Source organism: Vollenhovia emeryi, unplaced genomic scaffold (assembly GCF_000949405.1).
Source record: "Vollenhovia emeryi isolate VEMERY1.0 unplaced genomic scaffold, V.emery_V1.0 DF939169.1, whole genome shotgun sequence".
NCBI classification, from domain to species: Eukaryota; Metazoa; Arthropoda; class Insecta; order Hymenoptera; family Formicidae; genus Vollenhovia; species Vollenhovia emeryi.
In genome coordinates this window covers 1417691-1437467 of record NW_011967197.1, presented here as the reverse complement: position 1 = coordinate 1437467, position 19777 = coordinate 1417691, and the positions used below count along the sequence as shown (strand labels likewise).

The window sequence follows — 19777 nt, the reverse complement described above, 5'->3', positions numbered from 1 at the left end:
CTCAAATTCTAAAGTGTTTTATATGTGCTGTATAAGTTTCAGAAGTATTAACTAATTTATATTTTAACGAAGCTAAAAAGACTAAAATTTTCCAGCAAATGTCTAAATTACTTGTTTTGTTATGTCGTTTTATTATATCTTGTTTTATTATATGTTAAAGAGAAATGTATAAATATTATTTGAAATTTTTAATAATTAATATTGATGTGCTTACTTAATGTAAGACGGGTAAGAATTATAACACGTAGTCATGAATTGTTGATTGCATAAAGTGTTATATGTACATTATAAGTCAAATGCCGAATCAAATTTGGAAGCAAATTGTATTTGTCTGATGCATGTGCTCTATTGATTATATCCAACATTAATTGGGACATAGTATAGATTTGAGAAATGTAATAATTTATCTGAACTTCAGTTATATAATTTGTATTTTTCATAACAATTTGTGATCATTTTTCTGAATATTTGTTATAGGTGTCTTTGTACATGCTTTTATGGGATGTTAATATACGACAATAATATGAACGATTAAATATAATACAGATATGCATTGTATGTGAGTGCTGAATAATCATATTTTTTATATAATTACGTTCAAAAGCTTAATTTATTTTAATGTTTTTGTCTAAAATAAGTAATTTTTCTTTAGAAATAAACTCAATAATTTAATTTTGCTTATTATATACATATATGTATATATAAATTAATTATCACCAATCTAAAACAGTATTGTTTCTGATACTATGCCCAATATTTTCTTGGTATATTGTTTATTTTTATATGTGTAGAGGGAGTTTTAATGATATAACTTGTCTTTTTAAATTGAAACTATTTGTTAATTATAATAAATATCAAAATTAATTATATTTCACGATAGAGCTGTGCAAAGGCGTATTCTATGCAAATAAATATTAAAATTAAAAATGTTCCTTGTACAATGTATGCATTAATGAAGTTTAATACAATTGCAAAATTTTATATGTATACACACATATGTTACAATATTCAAGAGCAACAAAATAGAGAACTAATCATGGTACAGACTAGTGGCATACATAGGCAAACACGTCAGATGTTCTATTTTTTATTTAATGCAAATTATTATACAGATTATTCACATTTTCGTTTTTATTGATGCACCTCTGCTACTTTTGTAAAAGTTTCAATATTCAGTAATATTACTACAAACGCATATTTAGAAACGGTTACTGTGCTAATCGTATGGAGAGGATATTTAGAAAACAGATATTTCTTATATTTCAATTGAAATGAAAGGGACCAGAGTACAATATGTTAACATAAATTTATTATTTATAGCACACTTTATGGTGCTTTTTGAGATTATTTCTCTTATTAATTTACTTTTAATTTATTCGTTATTTTCAAGATGTTTGTGATATTGGTCTAAAACGGAGATATACTCTTGTAATAACTGTAATATAGGCGACAGTGCAAGGGAGAAATGTGTAAATAAAACGTGCTTTGTCACAGATTGAAATAGTCTTACGAATTTATATATATTTGTACATATAAATTAATGGCGGCCCTAATCTCCAAACGTATTTTACATCAAAATAACTATGCATTATTATTTTATAAAGAATTCTCTGTTCCATTTCGAATTTAAAGAACAAGGCACGCAGAGGCGTAAATCATTGCTTCAATATTAAAATGTCTATCCTAAATTATGTTCGTATGTAAGATATGTAATGTAAGATATAATTTCATAAGATAAATCTTCGCATGGCCTTCGTCGTTAAATTTAAGGCATTATTTTTGCGTTGTACACGCTTGACGCAGAGTGACAGAGGATTTCTTCGCTTCGTTAAATCCGAATGCGGCCGATTCATTCTGATACGTGCATTAATATAAATTAAGAATAATTTTGTACTAAATTGTATTTTTGTTGCACAATATTGATTTACAATTTTATGTACATGCATCGGAGACAAATGTGCATTAAAGAGAGAGGTAATTTCAGTGCAGTACAATCAAGTATGTATTATCTGCAAAAAGTGCATTCATGAAATATGAGTTTAGCGAAATTCGCGAAATGTAAGTTGCGAGATAAATTACAAGCTTCTATAATTTATCTCACTTTCACAATGAAACTCCACGAATCCACCCATGATATAATCACAGATCAGCGTATTGAAACACGCTATAGGAGTATCGTGCTACTGTCCGTACTTATTACCGTGAAGGTCAGCCATGCAAGAAAGAAAACTGAAAAATATTAATGCTGTTTAGTGATTAATCAATTATTTTTTTCATACTCCTTCGGAGTGAATGTTTCACGATTTACGAAATCCTTCGAATATCTTTTTTAATCTTTAAGTTTAATAAAGATATTGCAGCGTAACATTATATTTTTCAATTATTATTATTATTGCTACCTGTTACATGTATATCTTATCCCGTTTCTATAATTTTTTTTAACAATCAATAATTACCGGAGATAGTGATTTATTCGAAAAGAGATTTATGCATATAGTATTATGTTATAAATTATACGAAGAATTTCTTGCCACAAAATTCTAGATTATTAAAAATTAAAACAATCACATATTTTTATGTACTATTTATATGTAAGATATCATTAGAGAGAATTCGAATAATATACTTTTATAAAATTGTTTGATACAAAGTGACATAATACTTTGATATACAAAAAATATCACAATTGAAGATCTCTCTAATCTTGCGAAATTGGCAATGTATCTAGTAGTACAACCTTTGTATCTCTGTTGATTTCTAGCATTAATCACAATTAAAATTGCAATCTTTTGGCTAAAGAAGCTCCTTCTATTGATTCTAACAGTTTTCTTTTAAGACTAGGTCTTTCTTCACGTTGACGTTTAATGGTCGTGGGCAGAGGCAGTTTTGGTCCAGTTGTAGGTGCAGGTTTATTACTGAAGTATGGCATTTGCAGCGCTTGGTCGCATGTACACCTTTCCAGTGGATTCACGTTCAAGAAACTAGCAATTAAATCCAGTAGATCGTCGCCGGCAGCAGTGAATATGTGCTTCAAAGGCGTGCCAGGGAACGGCTTGAATTGAATGAAGTCCGGCAATTCAGTCATCCCCTGCCATGTTTCTTCCGTTGGAGTGCCTAGTGTCTAAACACAGAAATGGTACAAGATCAGAGAAATAAAATAACTTTGCGACGGTAAATTTCATATCTACGTATTAATACCTGAAATATTCTGGTGAGCTGATCCAAGTCAGATTCACCGGGCAGAAACGGCACTCGCAACAGAAGCTCGGCTAATATACAACCCACCGCCCACATGTCAATCCCCGTTCCATAAAGCCTAGCGCCGTAAAGTAATTCAGGCGCTCTGTACCATCTCGTGACCACTTGATGAGTGTTTATCCGGTTAGGCGATCCGTAAAACTTTGCCAGGCCGAAGTCACCGATTTTCAGAACGCCCTCCGAGTTCACCAGTAAATTGTTCGGTTTTAAATCCCTATGAAGTATCCAATTGAAGTGGAGATAATCCAGTCCTTGTAAGGTTTGAATCATGTACGCCTTTATATTGGCTGCGGTTAAAACTATATTGTTATCCTTTATTATCACCTCCAGATCGGTGTCCATGAAGTCGAACACCAACGATACGTTTGATTTGTAGCCGAAAACGTCTGAAATTCAACATACGCGTACATAATCGCAGAAAATCCCTTCCACACAATATGCATTGTACACTTTGCGCATTTGCGCACTATTTGCTCTAACAATCGAGCTACCAATTGAGCTGTTCTACATTAGAGTTAAATACCTAACAGGCCAATGATATTGTCGTGTTTCAATTCCAGCAGCAGTTTAATCTCTCGCAAGGCAGTTCGGTTTATGCCGTCTCTAGCTTCTGCACGACTCCCGACCTTGATCTGCAATTACAGATGTAAAACGTTTATGATACGACACCGTGCAAAGCGAAAGAGCGTGCGCTTCATGTAACCTTTGAAAACTAACCTTTTTCACAGCCACAATTTTATTCGTTTCTATATCCCTCGCCTTGTAAACCGTGGCAAACTGAAATTACAATACGGTACAAATGTTAAACATGTATATGTATAATTTTGTAATTAATAATCGAATCGAGTGCAATTGCTGTGCACAAATATGTGCATTGAGCATGTAAAACTGTGTATCATACACTGTCCCGTACATGCTAAGTAGGCGAATCGTGCGATGTGTAAAAACGTAAAAATGAATGTATAAATATTATACGAGAAGCGGTGCTCTTGAATCACCGAAATGGTAAAAAGCAACTTAACCTGTCCCTCGCCCAGAAAGTCGATTTTCTCATATCTCCGCACTTTCTCCGTCATTCTCAGGGCGACTATATTCTCTCGCGATCTCCTCTTTGTTATCCTATTATAATTGTCCTATAAAAACTCCTATTTTCGACGCGTCTCCTACAGTATTTCCAATTTTCCAGATAGCACCAGGCGACATTAGATAACTAGACTCTAGACCGTGGCCGACACTGCCGACAGAGCAGAGAGAAAACTGAGAACGGCCACCGGTAGAACAGATGCGCCCCCTGACAAAGTGGACGTCAACCGAACCAACTCCTTCAGAGGGCGCAGCTGTTTCTAATGTCGATAATTCAGTGTATGTATTCGACGGTTGTCATTGGTTGTCATGGCGACGACGCGTCCAAATAGAAAATATTTTCACGTGCACATTTCGACAATTAGCGAGTGGAACGTCGTAATGTCGCATAGTCTCTCGAGCCGATTTCCAATAACAACAGTCCAAGAATGAGCGCAACTCTCGCCGCCGGCGACGCTAGCGAAAGCAATATTATTTTTGACGTGTCGAAAAATGAAAGGAAATTAAATGACGAATTTAAAATACTTCAGCGGAAACTGAAAGCAAAGTGGAAGTTTGTCGAGTGAGTAGCAGAGTTGAAATGCGCTCAACGACATTATTTATACAACAAATTGCACTGGTTATCGATACATTCTTATCAGATTGAAAAACTTAGGCACGGTCCACATGTTTCAGGAATAACCAAGTGATATCGCAAGAAACATTGGCAAACGCCAAGATCCTGGTGCTGCCAGGGCCGCTGAGTAAATTTACCGAGCTTGAGATGAACTCTATTAGAACTTACTTAAATTCCGGTGGCAATGTTCTTGTCACGCTCGGGGAAGGTGGCGAGAACAAGTCCAATACAAACATCAATTTTTTGCTAGAAGAATTCGGTATAATGGTTAATAACGGTATGCGAAATAAGCGTCGTCCGTTAGTTCCACTGTGAATTTTTTTGCCTTCAAGTGGACTTTCTCCTCTATGTACAAAAACCTACGTTTTAATGTTTGTATTTACAGACAGTGTAGCTCGCATGAGTTATAGTCAAACGATGCATCCTAAAGAGTCTCTAATCTCCCAAGGCTTATCAAACAAGTCGATATTCCTCAAGAATCACGATGAATACATGTAAGACAGTCTCATAACATTCAACCTGTGGTAACTCCAGTTATTAATATATGATTATTTTAGTGGTATGAAATTTTTGTATCCTTACGGGGCAACGTTAAATGTGGTGCAACCGTCTGTCGTTGCTTTATCCAGTGGGTCGATTGCTATTCCAATGAATAGGCCAATCTGTGCGTATCATTGCGTAAAAAGCAGTAATGGCAAGCTCGTTGTGTTAGGTTCGTCCAGAATGTTGACGGATACCTACATAGAAAAGGAGAGTAATGATGCGTTGCGGGAAATGATTTTTGACTTTTTTGAGCTAAATGTCACGGACACAATGGATGTTCATACGGATGATATAGAAGTAAGTTATTTATCACATATGCAAGTTCTCTCTACGAAGGACGATTGACAAATTGTACCTTTATGTGTGTGTGTGTGTGTGCAGTTTTGGGAGTACAACTTTGTACCAGACATAACGCAGCAGGCTGAAAATCCAAAAGTTTGCACGCAAGATTTAGATAATATTGACATACCTCGCGAATACACAAAGTTATTTAATCATCATCTTTATTCTATAAACTTAAACATGATACCAGCCTGCATAAAAGCGTACGAAGCTTTAGGAGTAAAACACGAGCCACTTACCCTAATTCCACCCCATTTTGAAGCACCTTTGCCTCCCACGCAAGCTTCGGTGAGTAAAACATGTAGTCTAATCTAATTCCATTTTTATTTCCATAATTTCTTTCTAATTGTATGCATGTTACACAACTCGAAATAATTCTACAGGCGTTTCCTCCAAGCTTCCAAGAATTACCTCCACCTGCTTTGGAGCTGTTTGATCTAGACGAAGCTTTCAGTTCTGACTTACTAAAATTATCACAACTTACCAACAAATATACCGCGACGAAGGAGCTGTCGGATGACAAAGAATTATATCACTATATCAGAGAATTTGGAAGTATAATAAGGATAAACAATTCCAACACACACACCGCTAAAGAAGTATTAAATTTTGTCTTTCAAAAAATCTGCAGTTATAAGGCGATGCACGATTGAAATTTTTGTATAGAAAAATGTTGTAATTTATCGTAAATAGCTCATTTTCTATACTAGTCGATTATTTAATAAATGAAGGAGACAATTGTATTACATACATTTTATTTCAACTGTCCCTTTTCCAATGACTTTCATTGTCGTATAGCATCTATCGGTAATGCAGAATATTTGGAGCATAGTTACCGTCTCAGCTTTCTCCGAGACTTGAAGAAAATGCAGCAGTGAATGTACGACGGAAGTGAATGGAAGTACGACCAATCGTGATCGTTGCCTCTGAGACTCAAAATATTACTTGCGCTGAAAATATAATTAAAAAAACTGTGGTCGTTTGGTCTGCAATAATAAAATAATTGTCGCCGCTTATAGGAGACCTCTGACTTTTATGCAATCAATAAACCACTACAGAAATGTCTGTGTTTTTCGTAAATGCGTAAGTATACAAATTTCCATGATTTTTAGGTTATGTGTTGTTGTATTCGGTACACTAAAGTATGTATGTAAAAAACAATAATATACTCATCCGTGCAATAATTCTTTAAATTCAATACAGTTTACTCTTCTGTTTTTCATGTAATTTATATGGTATTTTTTATTTTGGTATATTTGTAGCAATAAAAAAGATATATCTGATATCACTAACAGGACTAACAGGAATATAATGAAAAGGTAGCACGTTTTATTGCAAAATGACTTTATATACGCTAAAATTATCTTTCCCGGTTAAACAATTTTCATTAACACGAGTAAATGTATACAATTATATCGAAACGTACATCAACTATGTCCATACATATTTCTATACAAGTTTATACAATTCTACACAGTTCTGTATATTTTTATACATCTATACATGCTTTTGTATGAAACTTTTTTAAATGTGAAAAACTGTTCATTTATAATTATGTGTAATTGTACACCAAGTTATAATTTTCTCTTAAAAAATTTTTCATATAAAGACGTGTATGAATCAATAAAATTATATACAACTGCGTAGAATTGTATAGAAATATACAATGTAAAAATATGTGTGGACATATTTAATGTATAATTTTATATAATACTATATATATTTATGACCCTTATAGAGATTTAGATTTTGAAAAGATTTGATATAATTTAGATTATACTTTTTAATTTTTAATTTTAGAAATTCAGTTAATTAATTTATCATTATAGTATTTATGTAATATGTAATTAAAATGTTCATGTTTGTACAAAATTGTGATAACTTGAGGCAAAGTTTTCATTAATACAATAGTACTGTGCGTAATAAATAAATAAGAAATCATAGAAGAGATTTTTGTTTTGTAACAAATAAAAGTAGGCATATAAAGTGCAATTGTAAAAAGATTTTTCTTCTATTTTTAGAAATCAAGATAGCGAAGTAGAGGGTGACTCAAATGGCGATTTACAAATCGCTTCACCGGGCAATTCCGAGGCTCAGCAAGCCTTGGCTCATTTCTGGCCAAAAGCTATGGAAGAAATAAAAAATATCACAACTGTTAGTAAGACTATATAGTAATTTGATAAAGTTTGCTCTTTTGGTATCTACATAGGTAGTTTTGTTACACAGATGGATCTTAAAACACAATCTTTACCACTGGCAAGGATAAAAAAGATCATGAAACTGGATGGAGATGTAAAAATGATAAGTGCAGAAGCACCTATGCTTTTCGCCAAAGCGGCAGAAATCTTTATACATGAACTGACCCTTAGAGCTTGGGTGCACACGGAAGATAATAAGAGACGAACTCTTCAACGAAATGACATTGCAATGGCAGTTACAAAATATGATCAATTTGATTTTCTCATAGATATAGTACCCAGGGACGAGATAAAACAAAGTAAAGCGCAGAATGAAGCCACTGTACGTACATCTATGAACTCGGATCAAGTTCATTATTACTTCCAATTGGCCCAGCAACAAGCTTCGGCGAATCAAGGTGTGCAGAGTAGTGGCACTACTGCGCAACCCATACAAATTGTTCAACCTTCCAGCGGGCAAATCCAGACCATCAATATTGGCAGTCCTGTAGAAGTATATATATATATGCACACCTATAGAACAGGTTTTTAATTGATTCAAAAGAAATATACATGCATAATTAATCTTTGTGATTTCATCAATTTTAGGAGAGCACTAACACCACTACCGCCCAAACAGTTACGGTCCAAAGTCCACAGCAGTCGTCTAATCAACAAATTATTCAACTGCAACAACCGCAACAAACACCCACCACGCAAGCTGGAGGAATACAAATTGTACAACAGATCGTCACTCCTAGCGGCGAAATTCAACAAATACCTGTAAATATAACAAATTTCTTTACAAAATGACCTACTTATTTGTCTAATTGCACATCATTTTCGCTCTTCTTCTTTTTTTTTAGATTCAGTTGACTCCCCAGCAATTGCAGATGATTCGCATGCAGGTGCAAGGCGGAAGCAATCAACCGATTATAATCCAAACCGCTCCGATTCAGACTCAACCACAATTAATACAAGTTGCACAAGGTTCTCAAGCTCCAGTTTTCTTACAAACCTCCACTGCTGATACTGAATAATATTAATTAACTTTAATACCTTAGCTATATTGATATTACGACATAATATAACGAGAGAGATTTTGATAAACTAGATTATTTTGTAACTAAAGTTATTCGATAAATTAATTGCCGTTACATTCAGATATAAATATCTTTTCTTATATGCAACTTGACAAAGTAAAAACAGTTGTCTCTTAATTGAAATTATTTGGTAATTAATATCAAGAATCATTGTTTTTCTTTTATTCGCAAAAAGACTTTCCTTTCTATGTATTAACACCTACGAGATTTATCACACAATGCAATAAATGTATCTTCATTGCAATACTGTCTCGTCTTTTTTTATTATATTCGCTGGTCGCTAAAGGAATATGCAGTGTGCTAAAAATTGTTAACAAACAGAAAATCGACACGACGCGTCTATAAACAAAACAAGTTTTAATAAGTGTTCATTTGCTAAAAAATTCTCACTTATTTCGCAATGTGTCTTTCATCTTGTATGCCGTGATCTTTTTAAACATGCCATGGAAAATTATTACCCGGGAATTCTTTCTCGAAAATATCTCTGTTCATCCGTAGTGCGTCCGTGATGCGTTGTTATAAGCTGATCGAAGGGTTGGTCACTGAAGCGAAATGAGGTGAATCGAGGCGATGTAAGGTGAAGAATAAAGATAAGCAGCCAACGCGAGATGTAATCTGATTCGTACGTCGCGTTCCTTAGCCGCTGGTTGCCTGCTTCGCATGGCTGAGCTTAGGACTGGCTGGTGCAACTTGTATTATGTTTCACGTTGCTGCGGTTCTTGTCTGGCGAGTCTTGACGCTCAGGATCCCCACAATAGCCTCGAAATGTCACGTAACAGTAACTACACGTATTCTTATTAATTCGTTAATATGCGCATTAATGTAACGCCGTTATCCGTAATGTAAATAGAAAATAACTATGGTACCTTCATTAATCATTCGCTTATCGTGGAACACATATATATTTATACCATTATATTGTTCACTGGCAACAAATGATAATAAATTAATGAGCGAATGCTGTACAAGTGATTAAAAAGTTCATCCCTCCCTCTCTCTCTCTCTTCAATGGATTGAAAACATTCCTAGCTTAACAAACATCGAATAATGAATATTCCCTTCTTATCTAATAATTTGGATTCTAATATATTCTACGAGGAATCAACTGAAATACTTAAACGCGAATAAAGTATGTAGAGTAAGATAAAATAAGAGCCAGCTAAAGAGAGACGTTGGCGGCCGATATTTGCCGATGTATTAAAACTTGATCGATCGGAGGAATACCAATTCGCCGAGGGAAACCCTCGAATATATGTACATATACGGGGTGCTGAAAAGAAAAGAATGTATATCAAGTTGAACCCTTGCGAATTGCAATTTAGTCGGTGCATGTGTGAAAGTCGAATAGTTTTAGTTGAGATATAAAATATTCTAGCGCTCCATAATTCTCGAGGACCAAGTCATTAGGCGCAATCCTGAGTGTATGTAATAAATCAGGAGCATCGGGACATAATAGAGTGGGTCCAGACGTGACCTACAACCCGGGCGTCTTTTTTTTTCTCTCCTTTTTATTAGCACGGAACAAAGATGCGCTCTATTTACTGATCGCCGGCGTGGTCCTGGTCGTCAAGGAAACCACGCAGCATGTCGCGCCGGCATGTCACGTCCGGTGATCCGGTAAGGATCATAATCGGTCATCGAAACCGGCGCGATGTTTAACGATAAATACAATTTATCTGCGCTGCGAAAATGTGAATGGACAAAAAAAAGACAGGCAATTTTCGGAATCGCGACATTTCCCCGTTGCCACGGACAAGGGGAAAGGCAATTTTCTCGGCAGCCGAGAACATTTGAAATTGTAGCGCTCGTCGAAAATTACACTGGGGCTATTGGCGACCGTAGAATTTCAATTCCCGCAGCGATCGCGGCCGATAGATCCTTTCCACCCCGCGATCTACGCCACTGCCTAAATACTCGGATTTCACGACATGTTTACAAAGATCCTAGAGATAAGTTGAGAATGGCCGCCGCAGCCCCATGTCTCCTCCATGGGTGTAAGGTGACAGCTGCCTGCGCCTGCGTTGCCTGCGTACACGTGCACACGCATACTGTTACGTACACGCACACACACACACGTGGAATATCCACGGCGAAAGAAAAGACATGGAAACCGAGTGACAAACGTAAAACGAATTAATAATTATTTTCATTCGCAAGTCGCCTAATACTTAATGTCTCAAGTCCCAAGGAGAAGTGGAAAGCGAATTTCACGTTAATTGACCAAATCTATGCCATATTTTGGTCAAATTGACGTCACCTTGACTTGTACAAACAGCAAACATGTGGAATTGAAGAAGCAACCTCTTCCATTGTTGTCATTCCTTATTGTAACGGGACCAAGTCTTGCTCGGCGAAAAAATTAACAATTTTCCCGAAAAAAGAAAAATGTGTTCAACGTGTGGCAATTTTCCTGCTTTTCGTCGGACGGTCATAAATAACGGCGGTCAGTACGCGTTTAGCCCCGGGGGTCTGAAACTGAATCGGAAAGATAGAACACCCTGTATAACAAAGGGAGAACGCACGTACCTACTCACACCGATATCTTCATCGCATACGTACATCTGTCTTCCACATGCACGCAACCACGAGACGGGACGGGGAGAGAGAGATATCTCGCTTACTTAGCTTTGGTCCAACCTACTCGCAGGATCTCCGCACGTGTACATACATCCGTATTTTTGCAGGACGCTGTACCTCAAGTACCGCGTCGTGGCACTCATTGAGGAAGAAGCGCGCGTTGGCCTCTAAAATCTCCATCGGGATATTATATTTACATCAACATATCTCGTCCATCTTCTTCAGATCTTGCTCGACGAGAGTGTGTCAATACTTATGTCCATTAACTCTTTGCGACCCTATGCTGATGTAAGCTTAAGACACGATGATTCATGATGATCCTCGCGAGGCTCCCCCAACACTTGAGGCAATGAATGATTATGATCGATAAACAATATTCTTAACAGTATATAAATTTCTCTCGATCATAACTGGCTCAAATATTTATAGCGTCTCGACCATTGGTTTCGCTCCTTTTCAAGCACGATCTAAAAAGATTACGGTAACATTAAAAATACAAAATTAAAAATTCAAAGCGCGGACATACAATTTTATATAAAAATGACAAAATCGGTAAGATCAAAATTACAATAGGGCCATAATTATATTCTAATATTCTCAACATTTGTAAAACCTTTATAAAACGCGCTCCAGTTACATCTTTCTTAAAATTGAACCGACAACAAAGATTATTTATCGAAATAATACTATGGCAGAACCTCTTCGTACTCCTTCGCTTTATTACCATCTGCGACATATCGATTACATAAACCACAAAGCTCTCCAACTATCGCTTGTGACGAAAGTTTGTAAATAAAGATTTTAACTTGAAGCCCTCCTATTGTAGAAGAATGTAATGAGTGCAAAGTGACAAGAAAAAAAAAGGACGATTATTAAAGTAAGTAAAGACGGACGACTTAAACAGCGGTCCTGAAAGGGAGTCGGGATCACATCCCGCGAGCAAAAATAATAACGTTACCGGTGTACGTGCCGTTAACAATAACCCACGTACTTCGAGCCCGTCTGGCGAGCCCCGCGACACCGTATACGTCTCTATGTACCTGCACTTTTCCTGAAGTGTTGGTGCACATATACCTGGGTGGTCGTTATGTACATTTGTGCATCGTTAATACATTGAAGACGACTACAAGCCACCCGCATATCTCGAAGAACCGAGTTTTCTTCCCCCCCCCCCTCTCTCTCTCTCTCTCTCTCTCTCTCTCTCTCTCTCTCTCTCTCTCTCTCTCTCTCTCTCTCTCTCTCTTTCTCCCCTTCCCTCGCTCTTTCAGTCGCGATTTGCGAAGCTCTTATTCCATTACATCATAAAGGTATCATTCCGCCATTTCTTCACCGGCCATGCAGCCGTGGCCACCGACCACTCCAGGATGATGACGCCATGTCTACCTCCAGCGCGCGGTCTCTCTTTATTATCCGTCTACTCTGCGACGAGTGACTCCTGAGAGACATAGCGATAACACCCGTCGCGTTAGAATCGATATTTCTTCTCACGGTATATCGCATTTGTCCTGAGAAACACGGCGATACGCGAGTCGCCACCTCCTTCGAGAGGATGCTGAAAATTTGATTCGTTCGAGAAGAGCTGATAGTGGAAGACGTAACAGTTTCGTGTTCGGCATGTGCACGCAGTTTTCTTCATGCCGGCAAAATTGAGGAAGGATGCGTAACTCACTAGTTACACGTTTCAAGGGGATAAATATATTAAGATACCTTATATTATTTTTTAAATTAATTCTAGTCAAACGCTCGGCCTTTGGACACGGAACAAAGATCACGCATCAACAAGATCAGTGTAATTGAAATAAAATGGTGGAAACAACATTAGTATTAATGAATGAAAAACATGAGATAGCTTATAATAATCTGGATATTTAGTTTAATGCTTAAAATTAAAATCTATAGCAAAAACAAATATTACGCATCCTGTTTGTAAAATATCGTATACTTGTGCTCTTACGAGCGAAATACAATAAATATAAATACGTAAACAAGGGGAGTTTTGGCGAATCTACATATAATAAGAGGGTTTCCGATAAAGAGATAAATAAACCGGACTCTCTCATAAACACGAAAAGATTCCTGTGTTCGGCGTTCCGTGAAAATACAAAAACTGGGGAGTAGATCAGCCGTACTTATCCTACCCTCGCGTTTACCAGACGTTACGTAAAAGCATTGTTCTCCTTTGTCATCCGTTACAAAGCTCTGATCGAGATGTCGATCACCGAATATTCGCTACTACTTCACAAACAGATCCGTTGGCGCAGGGCAAATTTCCTGGAAATTATAAAAGAAAATTGTTAAAATTTATATATTGTGGCAATAACAAATAAATACATTGCGGACGTTTGTGGACGAAATAACGCTTGGAAACAATTGCGAATAAAGCGTTCGCGAGCGCAGCGCTTAAAGGTTTCTCGAGATGCTTTTATGGTAACGTTAGCGAGACTTTTAACGAAATTTGAGAGTCCATCAAGCTGGTGGAAAACGCACAATGGATGTTGGTGCGGGATGTAGGAAATTATATTGCCGTCCATGTTGTTCCTCATTTTCGTCATCGTTCTTGAAAAATGCAGACTCACCCTCGCCGTTACAGTTACATTAGCCGCAAAGAGGTTTCAGGTTTAAAAGTCCACAGCGTCAAGTTTATCCCCAAAAGATGTGGCGTTCTGTAGGAAACGAGTGAATTGTTTGAAAATTTATGAAAATGCGTAATGGCCAATTTTTTTGATTGAAATGTCGGTCTAAAACATTCTCACGGTAAAAGGGAAAAACTTGCTCATTTATAATTACATATAACTTTGTGCAATTGTACACAATTATGTACATATAATTATAAATAATCAATTTCTCGCATTAAATAATTGATCGATTTATGAAATAATTGAAAAGGAAATTGAAAGTCAGAAACCAAGTCAGGACGCGGCTTCCTCAGTTTCAAGGGTCGCAGGGGGCTGCGCGCTAGCAATATCTCGTCCTTCGCCCTCCATAATTTCACTCATGGCGAAGGCCCTAATTTGTTTTGTCACTGCGTGACAGAGGAAGCAGACATCTCGCGGCGCCTTTATCGCGCCGTAATCGATAAAGCGAGAAAAAAGGACGCAGGGACATTCTCGCCTTCCAGGAACCCACCGTAGTATGACGTAGTGCCGGTGGCGTGGACCTCCCGTCAAGAATTCTCTCTGTCTCCGTGTAAAAAGAAGGAGCCTCTCCCTCCTCGTTACGGGCGCAAAGTGAAAGAGCGATTAATTTGGAAATTATCTCAAGAGTTGAAACTTAAAAGAAATTATCGGACAACCGTTATTCCTCGCTTCTTCATTCGATGTTAATTGTTTGGGGACAAACTTGCTATCGGTAGTTAACTATCGGGCGGAGCAAGAGATAAAAATGCGCACGGCGCGACCGACGCTCTCCGTTGCTCTTTTTCCCACTGATTCGTGGGAGCCTAAAACACGCATTCTACGACTCTTATCAAGATCGCCCATAGATCCTTTTAATCGCTGTCTTCCCTGAAAAACTTGTCCCGCCAGGGAGGAGCGTCATTGCCGAGCGACTTGTACAAATGAACGGTGACAGGAGGTGACAATTATTCGAATGTAGGGGGTAGACCCTCTTTTTCTCCCGCGTTATCTCTCTCTCTCTCTCTCTTCCCTCATTCTCGTCTCTGTCCTTCTCGCGTGTCGCGTCGTCGTCCGATTCTCCTTCCTTATCTCTCGCGCCATCACCCACCACACGCGCGACTCGTAATATTCTCTCGCTCTAATTAACGAGCGACCTGTGTGCGCCGGTGAGAGCGAAACAAGGAAGGGGGGAGTGCGCGACGGAGAGGCGATTCATGCGATTCTAAATAGGTATGCATTATTGAGCAGCATCATTGCAATTGCGCAAACATGTAATAAAAAAAAAAGGGAAGCAAGAGAGACGACAAACGAGACTGACAGAGAGACAGAGAGAGAGAAAGGAATTGTTGTGGAAAAATCATCTTTCCGGTATGCGCTTAACTCATGTGTGTGGCAACATGCGGGGGAAAAAAAGAGTGGAAAAGGCGGAAAAAGAGAGCGACAAAGACAGACGGTAGAAAAGTGGAGGTTAAAGGACGAGAGAAGAGCGCGGAACAAAGAGAGGCTACGGGACGAAGAGAGGGAGAGGAAAGGTGAGGCGAGGCATGGCGAGGCGAGGCGAGGTGAGGCGAGGCGCGACGAGGAGGAGCCGAACGAGCGGGTGACCACGTGACCACCGGGCGGGGGTGGCAGGCGACATTTCGCATGCTCAGAGCTCCACAGGCCGCGACGTTTCTCGCGCACACATTGGTGAGGAGGCCGCCAATACATCTGTACGCGACGCGCCGCGCCGCCGGGGAGAAACGATGCTGGAGCGAGTCTGTCGCGAGTGATCTCCGCCGCGCCGGGGAGAAGCGTTTTTCCGAGCGGTAAGGAAGGCCCCCCCGTACACCGGGAAAATTCAACTCGCCGCTGCTCGAGCTTTCCCTCGCGGCCCCGCGAGCGGACCCGGTGAGATCGCGCGTTGCGCGCGCCAGGACTCTGGGAGGCTCCGTGCATCCCCCGCGCGAAGCGAACGGGCGGAGCGGCGATCCCGATTCCCGCATCCCGCGCCAAATATATATATATCTCTTGCGCACGGACGACGTGGATCTCGACGGTGCGTTGGCTCTACGCGTGTGTGTCCTGTGTGCCGGGCGGTGCGTGAGAAACGCGTGACACAGGGTGGGTGGCTGGACGCGCGCACCACGATGTTCCTCCCATGGTCCTGGAAGATGCGAGCCAAGTGAGTCCGCCCGAGGAAATAACGGGTAAACGCGTGGATTCCGACACGACGTGTTTACGCGCACACGCGCGCCTCGCACACCCCCGGGATGACGATGCTGTTGTCACAGGGAAACCACCGACGGCATCCTTGAAGAGCGTCCGAGCGCTCTGTCTCGAGTCTGGGGCCATCGACGGAATGTAAGATTCTGATCGATATCGCGGCGTTACATTTATCGCGGCAACATTCCTTCTTTTTCTCTCTTTCTCTCTCTCTCTCTCTTGTGCCTATAGTATCTCCAGCGACAATTTCCATCTGTCGAATCGGCATATGTCATCGTTACGCCAGATCGTGTCGCGTGTCGCGTGAGATTACATCTTGCTCTAAATTAATTAAGTCTAACGCAGAAGCTGCAAGTATAGACGGATAGAGTACACATTTTAAAGCAACACGAGATCAAAATACAGAAAAGACGCGTATAATTTATATTTATACTCTATCGACATAAATGTCGTAGATTATTAAATATGCTCGGTACGTTTGTGTAAGTTTCGCTTGAGCAATTGTTGAAATAAGTGAAAGTTTTCATTATCTATCTCTGCGCGCAAAGTTAATTTATTCAATTGAATTGTTAACACGTCTCTCGTATCGCAATTTAAAGAGTAACTTGAATAATTTTAGAGTAATGAGCTCCATTAATATTTTACTAATTAATTCCGAGAACACTCTTCGAGGTGAGTTTTTGTGACTTGTTCAATATTTATGTATGCAAGATGTGAAGAAGGGATGATTGTCCTTTTCGTATTAGTGGTATCAGGAATGAAAACATCTGTCCTGTTGGGAACGTTCTATGCGTGCACATTTTTCGTAAAATTACTGAATAAATGAGAGAGAGAGAGAGAGAACCGTAAACGGCTGTTTGCGGATGTTCGCACACACGCGTAAAACGTCATTATCAATTGAGCATGCGTAACTTATGCATCTCATTCGGCTCGTTACGGCGGTAATGTATTTTAATTGGCCATTGCGTAGTATCAGACAATACGTTCTCTCCAAAAAGCCTGTCGCGCCGCTTAACGACAGTTTTACCCAATTATTCTCGTAACAGTTCACAAAATTATAAACGATGCCTTGTATAAACTTACGTTCTGTATAGAAACGATCAAGTTTTAATATTTTTCGCAAGTGGCCTCACAGTGAGAGGCTGCAAAGTTGAAAATAAAAAGTATATCATTTCGAGAAACTTTCAATTTTTCCAATATTGAGGCAAGCTGGTTGAAGCTTCCTCAATTTATCAAGTTTTAGAAATTATCTGGAAAAGAGAAACCATAACAACGTAAACACACAGGTTTTCTGTGAGAAATAACTTGTATATTCTAGAGTTTATGTTTTATCAGTGCATTTTAAAACGTTTGAAAAATGATTAAACTCGACTTTTCGTTAGTACCTTGCCCTCAGCATGTGCGCAGTGTGTTAATATCTCGGTGATTGTTGGAGAAAAAAATCTTAGACGTCTAATAATTCTACTTCAACAGTAGCGTCATTAAATTATGAAGCTGGCTAATCTAACTAGCTATTACGAAGAAAATCCAGGTAGAAGAATATATTTTTACTAGTAGGATAATAAAGTTTAACACAAATCATAAATTTGCTTAAATAATAACGTAGAGGGAAGTTCTCTATTATGAAATAGTGGATTTGCCACATCAAAATTTAACCACAAATCTTAATTCACCAACGATTACACGATCTAACAATGAATTTTCCACTAAACAGATTTCACTCCAAGGGCAATAAATTCACGATGAAACCAATAGATGATGCCTATTAATTTAGCAGAAACCCTGCAATCTCTTATTAGGAGCTTACCACATAATAGGGAACTTAATTTAATAACGAGCGATTATGAAGAGAAACCGATCGAAAAAATAGTGTTTTCAAAAGATGCCCGAGAAACTTGTATTCTTTCATGTGGTTAGATAAGTGGGGATAAAAAGCTTTTGTCTCGGTAAATTTCTCTTGTGTAGCCATCCTTAGGCTTTACTTTTCTCTCTCTCTCTCTCTCTCTTACGATCGACGACGTAAACGAAGCCATTAGGTAGACGAGAGAAGAGACTTGCGGATAAGCAAGCGGCATTCCTCTTGTTTCGCTGCATTTCGTTTTCCCTGACGGTTGACAGTCAGACAGCAAGCTAAGCAACTCGCCCGCGATAAACACTTCGGCACAGGCTTTTGTTTAGATAAGCGGAGTGCCTTTCATCTCTCGCTTCGGTGTGCATTATATGCGACCAGGCGCGGCGCGGCGAGATGAGTTGCGACGATATACAGGGTGGCAACAAATTCGTGCCCCCTTTTGGCGCGGTAACGTTAATCAGTTTCAAGTTCTTGCCTAAAACAGACCAGAAAATCGCCATTTAATGGAATAAGTTTCATACATCTATGTGGTCTACGATAACTTGTTTCTTAAGACTTTCTTTGCGGTGCGTACATACTTCAGTATCCGCACGCATAATATATGCATAAGCCAGTAGAGATCGTTCGCCAACGATGAAAGGAAAAGTTTTCAAAGCGAAAGGCGATCAGGTGAAGAGCTGGCGTTAATCAATTTCAACTTTTTGCCTAAAACAGAAACCGGAAAATCGTCATTTAATAGAAAAAGTTTCATACATCTATGGTCTACGGTAACTGAAGTTTCTTAAGACTTTCTTTGCGGTGCGTACATATTTGAGTACCTGCGCGCATAATACATACATAAGCCAGTAGAGATCGTTGGCCAACGACAAATTTTTCAAAGCGACAGACGATCAAGTGAAGAGCTAACGATAGGTCAAGTCAATATTCATCTACGCTTTTCCAACAAATGGCAAGTTAGTTGTGTCTTTCGTTCCAGAATGCCAATTATCCAGTAAACGCCAACAGTGTGACTGTTACGTAAAAAAATTACAAGTTGTGTTGCATATTATGCGTCGTCTACAATGCAGTAAGCCTAAAGTAGGAGTAGGAGTAAGCATCAAATATAAAGGCCATTCTACAATTGCGTAAACGTAGTTGTAGGGTTGTAGGAGTAGAAGCAGTAGTAAGTGTTGTACATCAAAGTAATATACAATAGAGTGAGATACGTCGTAATTGAAATGAATGATTAGTTAGCTTTTACGTCCTATATCGTTGTAGTCGTGGAAGATCAAGTTCAGCCATCTTTTACAACAGGCTTTACAATCGGAAATGCTAGTTTAAAACTGTGTTTTACAACACTGTACAACCGCTAACAACCACGTTTACGCAATTGTAGAATAGCCTTAATGCCTGGTCTACAATACGTG

At 38.7% G+C, this 19777-nt stretch overlaps 4 protein-coding genes and 3 long non-coding RNA genes across 9 annotated transcripts in view; 3 read left to right on the top strand and 4 right to left on the bottom strand.

Moving 5' to 3' along the window:
• Positions 1-1493: 1493 nt before the first annotated feature.
• LOC105564064 (cyclin-dependent kinase 7) lies at positions 1494-4514 on the bottom strand. The gene is made up of 5 exons (XM_012016161.1): positions 4281-4514; positions 3976-4035; positions 3782-3890; positions 3199-3644; positions 1494-3121 (listed from the first exon to the last, which is right to left on the bottom strand). Exons 1-5 carry the CDS (start codon positions 4332-4334, stop codon positions 2774-2776), a joined length of 1017 nt encoding a protein of 338 aa, XP_011871551.1. The 5' UTR covers positions 4335-4514; the 3' UTR covers positions 1494-2773.
• A 112-nt stretch (positions 4515-4626) lies between these two features.
• Positions 4627-6585, top strand: LOC105564063 (intraflagellar transport protein 52 homolog). Its single transcript, XM_012016159.1, has 6 exons — positions 4627-4903; positions 5017-5234; positions 5343-5451; positions 5515-5797; positions 5882-6130; positions 6226-6585. The coding sequence occupies exons 1-6, from the start codon at positions 4770-4772 to the stop codon at positions 6493-6495; spliced, it is 1263 nt and encodes a 420-aa protein (XP_011871549.1). The 5' UTR covers positions 4627-4769; the 3' UTR covers positions 6496-6585.
• Positions 6586-6696: 111 nt separating this feature from the next.
• On the top strand, positions 6697-10080 carry LOC105564062 (nuclear transcription factor Y subunit gamma). 3 transcript variants are annotated; one of them, XM_012016157.1, is made up of 6 exons: positions 6697-6925; positions 7138-7161; positions 7864-7996; positions 8069-8533; positions 8629-8802; positions 8886-10080. In XM_012016157.1, exons 1-6 carry the CDS (start codon positions 6903-6905, stop codon positions 9057-9059), a joined length of 993 nt encoding a protein of 330 aa, XP_011871547.1. In that variant the 5' UTR covers positions 6697-6902; the 3' UTR covers positions 9060-10080. The 3 variants fall into 3 exon arrangements, with proteins under 3 accessions (XP_011871547.1, XP_011871546.1, XP_011871548.1); XM_012016156.1 differs by having other exon boundaries at positions 7105-7161; XM_012016158.1 differs by lacking the exon at positions 7138-7161.
• Positions 10081-10169: 89 nt separating this feature from the next.
• Positions 10170-12792, bottom strand: LOC105564060. The gene is made up of 3 exons (XR_001009088.1): positions 12740-12792; positions 11682-12166; positions 10170-11597 (listed from the first exon to the last, which is right to left on the bottom strand). It is a non-coding gene; the product is annotated as an uncharacterized LOC105564060 (long non-coding RNA).
• A 798-nt stretch (positions 12793-13590) lies between these two features.
• On the bottom strand, positions 13591-14823 carry LOC105564059. Its single transcript, XR_001009087.1, has 3 exons — positions 14605-14823; positions 14276-14362; positions 13591-13970 (listed from the first exon to the last, which is right to left on the bottom strand). It is a non-coding gene; the product is annotated as an uncharacterized LOC105564059 (long non-coding RNA).
• A 1310-nt stretch (positions 14824-16133) lies between these two features.
• Positions 16134-19777, top strand: part of LOC105564058 (developmental protein eyes absent) — an 11479-nt gene continuing 7835 nt past the window's right edge. Inside the window, exon 1 of the mRNA XM_012016155.1 lies at positions 16134-16657. The gene's annotated coding sequence lies outside the window, so the exon portion shown is untranslated. The remainder of the gene's footprint in view (positions 16658-19777) is intronic.
• Positions 18254-19404, bottom strand: LOC105564057. The gene is made up of 3 exons (XR_001009086.1): positions 19209-19404; positions 18950-19076; positions 18254-18846 (listed from the first exon to the last, which is right to left on the bottom strand). It is a non-coding gene; the product is annotated as an uncharacterized LOC105564057 (long non-coding RNA).